The sequence below is a fragment of the Capsicum annuum genome, unplaced genomic scaffold, assembly GCF_002878395.1.
Source record: "Capsicum annuum cultivar UCD-10X-F1 unplaced genomic scaffold, UCD10Xv1.1 ctg80968, whole genome shotgun sequence".
In the NCBI taxonomy this organism is placed as follows: domain Eukaryota; kingdom Viridiplantae; phylum Streptophyta; class Magnoliopsida; order Solanales; family Solanaceae; genus Capsicum; species Capsicum annuum.
The window spans coordinates 785-2,225 of record NW_025891652.1 but is presented as its reverse complement, the minus strand read 5'-3'; the positions used below and the strand labels follow the sequence as shown (position 1 = coordinate 2,225).

The following is a 1,441-nucleotide window of genomic DNA, read 5'->3' as shown; positions in this document are numbered from 1 at the left end:
CAAAATACAGTCATTCAAATTAGATGTTTGTACGCAGAGAGAATACAGATTAGTCAGGATTCAAAGTGAATTTCAAACACAAGATGAGAAAGAATTCATTAAATGCTCGAAAATGTTTCCATAAACACAATGCTACAAGAAAGAACTTCTACATAACAAGTTCTAGCTAGTAAAACCAATTAATTAAGAATCAAAAGTATAAACTCCATTTTGATAGAGTAGGTCAATTTGAGCTTGTACTTTAGCCAATTGGAATTGTACATGATAAATTTCTTCATGTAAAGCAGTAATGATTCCAACACAGCCATAAACTGGATCCTTTATCCTCCAATATGCTTCATAATACAATGAGTCGGCTACATCTCCTCGTTGATGCTCTTCAACTTGCTACAATTTAATACACAAAAAAAAAAATTAAATTAATAAAGGAACTTAGTAATTTTTATGACTTCTTTGACATATGGGCTCATTTATCATAGGTTATAAGTCAAGCTAGTAAGTAGGAGACATAGGATAAATAAGTTAAACATTACTTCTTTCTATAGTTCTTGTTTCTTTATTACTTGTCATTGAAACAGCTAGAATTATAAAATAACCTAAATAAAATGATTGTTGGAATATATAATTTACTCAGAGAGATCCTGAAAATTGAATGTGATACAAATATTCAAAATAATACTTTTGTTTTTGTGTGCGAATTTAGTTAAAATATTTGGAGCAAGACATAAGTTAGATTCTTCTAGGAGTAACAGAATATACTACTTAATATATGTACCTGGAGCATCTTTCCAACATTGCTAGCACCATAGATTCTATGAACATAAGAAAATCTTTGAGGATTATTTGGAGGAAAATATGGTAAAAATTTGCAATCCGAAGGACATTTTCTTCTTAATTGTTTGCAAGCTGCAAAATGTTTGGAAGTCATTTATTTTCTTACAAAGATATAATTTCTCTTGTATTGAAAAGAGAGAAAAATCTACAAATATTTTGTGAATCTTTTGCTTGTGAAGAAGAAAATCTACGCAAAGATTATAGTTGTATTATTAATATTGAAGAGAATCTATTTAAACAAAAAAAATACAAGCTATTAACGGCTATTATTTTCGAAAATTTGGTTTTGTAAGGAAAGTTACCAGTACTACAAATCAGCCATTTAGTGATTGAGCTAAACTTGGTAGGAATGAAATTTACAATTTTTTAAATTATGTTTCTATTTTTTCTTTTTCCTCTCCTTGTAAAGAGTTAGTTCAAAGGAATATAAAACATCTCCATTCGATAAATCTAATACATGAATCTGAGTCATGCGTCCTAGGTAGTAGTATATGAGATGAAAAGCTTTAGTTTTTACTTTTACAATATTTTGCAATAATATTAATGACAATTATCTTTTTCTTATACTCCCTCCTCGATTGGTTTCACTTTTATTCGTCACATTTAA

At 28.5% G+C, this 1,441-nt stretch overlaps 1 protein-coding gene across 1 annotated transcript; it reads right to left on the bottom strand.

Annotated features, from left to right (window-relative positions):
• Positions 1–240: 240 nt before the first annotated feature.
• Positions 241–928, bottom strand: LOC124895270 (LOB domain-containing protein 24-like; the record flags this gene model as incomplete). The annotated part of the gene is made up of 2 exons (XM_047405712.1): positions 776–928; positions 241–387 (listed from the first exon to the last, which is right to left on the bottom strand). Coding segments are annotated over exons 1-2 (300 nt in total), but the record flags the coding sequence as incomplete, so codon positions are not given.
• Positions 929–1,441: the final 513 nt, after the last annotated feature.